This window comes from Carya illinoinensis, chromosome 8 (genome assembly GCF_018687715.1).
Source record: "Carya illinoinensis cultivar Pawnee chromosome 8, C.illinoinensisPawnee_v1, whole genome shotgun sequence".
In the NCBI taxonomy this organism is placed as follows: domain Eukaryota; kingdom Viridiplantae; phylum Streptophyta; class Magnoliopsida; order Fagales; family Juglandaceae; genus Carya; species Carya illinoinensis.
In genome coordinates, this window is record NC_056759.1 from 4926570 (window position 1) to 4929958 (window position 3389).

The 3389-nt window shown below is 39.2% G+C and overlaps 1 protein-coding gene across 1 annotated transcript; it reads right to left on the reverse strand.

The window, feature by feature from the left end:
- Window positions 1-1221: 1221 nt before the first annotated feature.
- Window positions 1222-3184, reverse strand: LOC122318100 (7-deoxyloganetin glucosyltransferase-like). Its single transcript, XM_043135238.1, has 2 exons — window positions 2536-3184; window positions 1222-2372 (listed from the first exon to the last, which is right to left on the reverse strand). The coding sequence occupies exons 1-2, from the start codon at window positions 3032-3034 to the stop codon at window positions 1429-1431; spliced, it is 1443 nt and encodes a 480-aa protein (XP_042991172.1). The 5' UTR covers window positions 3035-3184; the 3' UTR covers window positions 1222-1428.
- Between the last annotated feature and the right edge of the window lie 205 nt (window positions 3185-3389).

Sequence of the window (3389 nt, forward strand, 5' to 3'; positions counted from 1 at the left end):
TACCTTTAAAGAGTTCTTTAAAAACTTTGCTTTCGTAACCAATCGTTATATTTTACAAATTTGTTTATTCTCTTTGAGTTTAATAATCATAATATTGAGATTTAACTAATTTGTTCAAAAAAATTAATAAATAATTTCGGAGTACGTTGGGAATTTTACATGTATACGTAAGTAACAGAATTTTAAATCCAAGAGAAATGAAAAGCATTTCAGTTATAAAATATGATGAAAGTAAGATAAAAATAAAGCATATATCGTTACTCCTTTTAAAACCATTGAGATCTATCCTATTATAACAATCTATTTAAAAGAATTTTTTTAAAACGTTATGCCAACAATATCTCATGACTGGAGCTCAAACCATCAGGGAAATGCAAGGCCAGCCGCCGATGCAAATGAGGTGTTCAACTTGCTATCGCAGAGGCTGATCCTCTGGAGGCTTGAGAAGTGGTCCTCCCAATATTTTTTTAATAAATTCTCGTATAAAGGAGTCAAATTGTATAAAGGAGTCAAACGAGCAACTTTCTTTTGGTGGGCCAAATTCTCGCTACAATTTCGGAGCGTCTACAGCCAAGGTCTCGTTTGAGTGTTAGGTTTTCTATAGCCAAGGTCTCGTTTGAACGTTAGGTTAGGTCGAGTTGAATTGAAATTTTTATAAATAGTTATGAGATGAAATTGTGAAGTTAAATTTGTGAAGTCTACTTAAAATCAATTTAAATATATTTAAATATTAATATAAGTTTAGATATATTTATAAAAAATTAAAAAATATTATAAGTCTCGTATATAAAAAAATATTGATTTGAAAAAAATTATGAGTTATACATATAAAAAAGTTTTAAAGTGAGATGAGTTTAATAATTTAAAAATTAAATATTTTAACGTTAAATTCATTTTAGAATTAAAATAAACAGATCAATTCAGTCAAATTCCAAATCGAACGAAATCGTTGAATTGTCCAATAAATTATGCTATTCCAAGAGTCAAACGCATGCAGCAACTTTCTTTTGGCTGGCCAAATTCTGGCTGTAATTTCTCGAGTCCAGATTGTTCAATTGTGCTATTGCTGTCGGCCGTGTACATTATTCCACTAGCGACATTAATTACAGTACTCTCAACTCGAAAGGGAGACCTGATTTGTACGTACAAGATACTCGAAAAATGGTTAGCCCCGAAAAATTACAAAGTGCAGTAAATTGGTTTGGGTTACATTAAAAGTAGAATTTAGATTTAGAAAAACATAATTTTAAAATTCTATTTTTTTTTTTTTTGAATAAAACCAACGTTCATTTAGAAAAAACTAGTTCAGACAACACATCAGGTCGATCTGATACATACAGGGAACATCTTCCACGTCTATAAGTACTTGATTACAAGATAATGCTTAATTTTGCTAAATGAGGAGCGACTTGATTGGCATCCCTTCTATTATTCTCTTGCAGATCGAATTAGCACTCGATTAGTCATTTTGTCTAAATTCGCGTAAGATGAGCCAATCGGTTTACTTGTGGCGGCTTCCTCCGCCAAATTCTTCCATTCTTCAGCTTTCTTCCTCAACTCTCTCCCCTTTTCTCCCAGCATCAGCTCTCTCACAAGGCTCTCTATTTTCTCTCTGCTTGCATCTCCCTCAATCTCCATGCCCACGCCCCATTCATTGCAAGAGAACCTACAATTGGTTTGTTGCTCAGCAACGAGCGGCCAACAGATCATTGGCACTCCGCTGCTCAAGCTTTCGATCGTGGAATTCCATCCGCTGTGCGTCAGAAATCCTCCAACGGACGGATGGCTGAGAACTTGTTCTTGAGGACACCAACTTGCTAAAAGACTCCTTTCTTTGGTCTGCGCCAAGAACTCAGGTGGAAGAATGGACAAATCACCCTTCACGAGATCAGGCCTTATAATCCACAGGAATGTTTGATTACTATTTGCAAGTCCCCAAGCAAAATCAATTAATTGCTTGCTTTTCATGACCGTTATGCTTCCAAAATTGACGTAAACAACGGAGTTGGGTTCTTTTTTGTCCAGCCACTCCAGACACGAATATTCTTCTTTCCATAGGTTTGATCCAATTGATTTATATTCACCATCCGGCATCTGGTTTACGAGAAGTTGTAGGGGACCGACGGCGTAAATGGGGGGAAACATGGATGAAAGTGCGTCCAAAACTTCTTGCTCTAAGGTCTCAAACGTATTAAAGATAAGTGCAGAAGCCTTTCGAGCCCTCTCGCTTTCGACCATTGCAAAACTTAACAGAAATTCATCAGGATCTGTGGTTCTAACGAAACTTGGAAGATCTCTGAAACGGATACCTTTCATACCAGGAATCCAATCTATGACCATATCCAAATACCCATTGGTTAAATAACTGGCATCTGCACATCAAAGAAATTGGACAGTCGATACATCAGATCAGTTCATGACAATAGTCAAAGTTCTACTTACAAGGTTAGTGTTTAGCCGTACATGAAACGAGAATTAGCGGCTTTGAAAATAAAAGAATGAAGTTGTACTGGATTGGTAAGTTAGTAGTAGTACCTTTGAGTGGAGTTAGACCTTCCTCCACGAGACGGCGATATTGAGCGTAGCCCATGAAACCACAGGCACTGGTCGTCCAGAAAAGAACCTCAGGGACGCCCAGTTCTGCAGCTGCGTCAAGAGTGAAACTCATGATACCGTCGGAAACTATGCAAGAGACCGGGGGGACGTTTGAAGAAGAGGTGTCGTTCAGTTTCCGAAGAAGATTTTTGAAGGGAGTTGAGCAATGTTTTTTCGTGGATTTGCACAGGGACCGAATGTCCTGGGTGGCTTCGGCATCGGACTCAGGAAGGCCGTCGGGGATTGTTGTGAATCGGAAGGAGGGAAGACCGTCGAGAGAGTTGGGACCTCGGGATTTCAAGAGACGTCTGTGGTTGAACTCTGTGTTGACGAAAGTGATATGAAAGCCTCTGTAGTGCAGGAGTTTGGCCAAGTTTAACATCGGTTTTATGTGGCCTTGAGCTGGGTAGGGGATGCAGACTGCATGGGGCTTCTCCATTAATTAAGGCCTTGGGAATCAACACACACTCTCTCTCTCGGCACAGATCAATTGAAAATGGGATAATCTTGGAGAGAGAATTGGCTTGGTTTTTATAGAGCTAGTAAGGGAAGTTAGTCCTCCTCCTCCACCTTTGCCACCTCAAATCTCCCCCCCCCCCCCCTCCCCCCGCGCGAGATTTGGAAGTCGGCCATAAAATCTTTAATTTTATCAGCCGAAGCGTGCTATGGACAATCTACCGCTCTCATTTACTATTGAGAAAATCTTGAGAGTAGCCACTGTTTGGCAGCAGCCATTGCATACATTATGTGTAGACCAGGTTCACTAACAAGTGAACTGGTTCTGCCCTAAACAA

Excerpts from the sequence above, each read along its gene's own strand:
- LOC122318100 (XM_043135238.1), bottom strand. The coding sequence starts at position 3,034 with ATGGAGAAGCCCCATGCAGTCTGCATCCCCTACCCAGCTCAAGGCCAC. Across the intron at positions 2,373-2,535 it reads AGGTCTAACTCCACTCAAAG|ATGCCAGTTATTTAACCAAT; the intron begins GTACTACTACTA and ends TTTGATGTGCAG.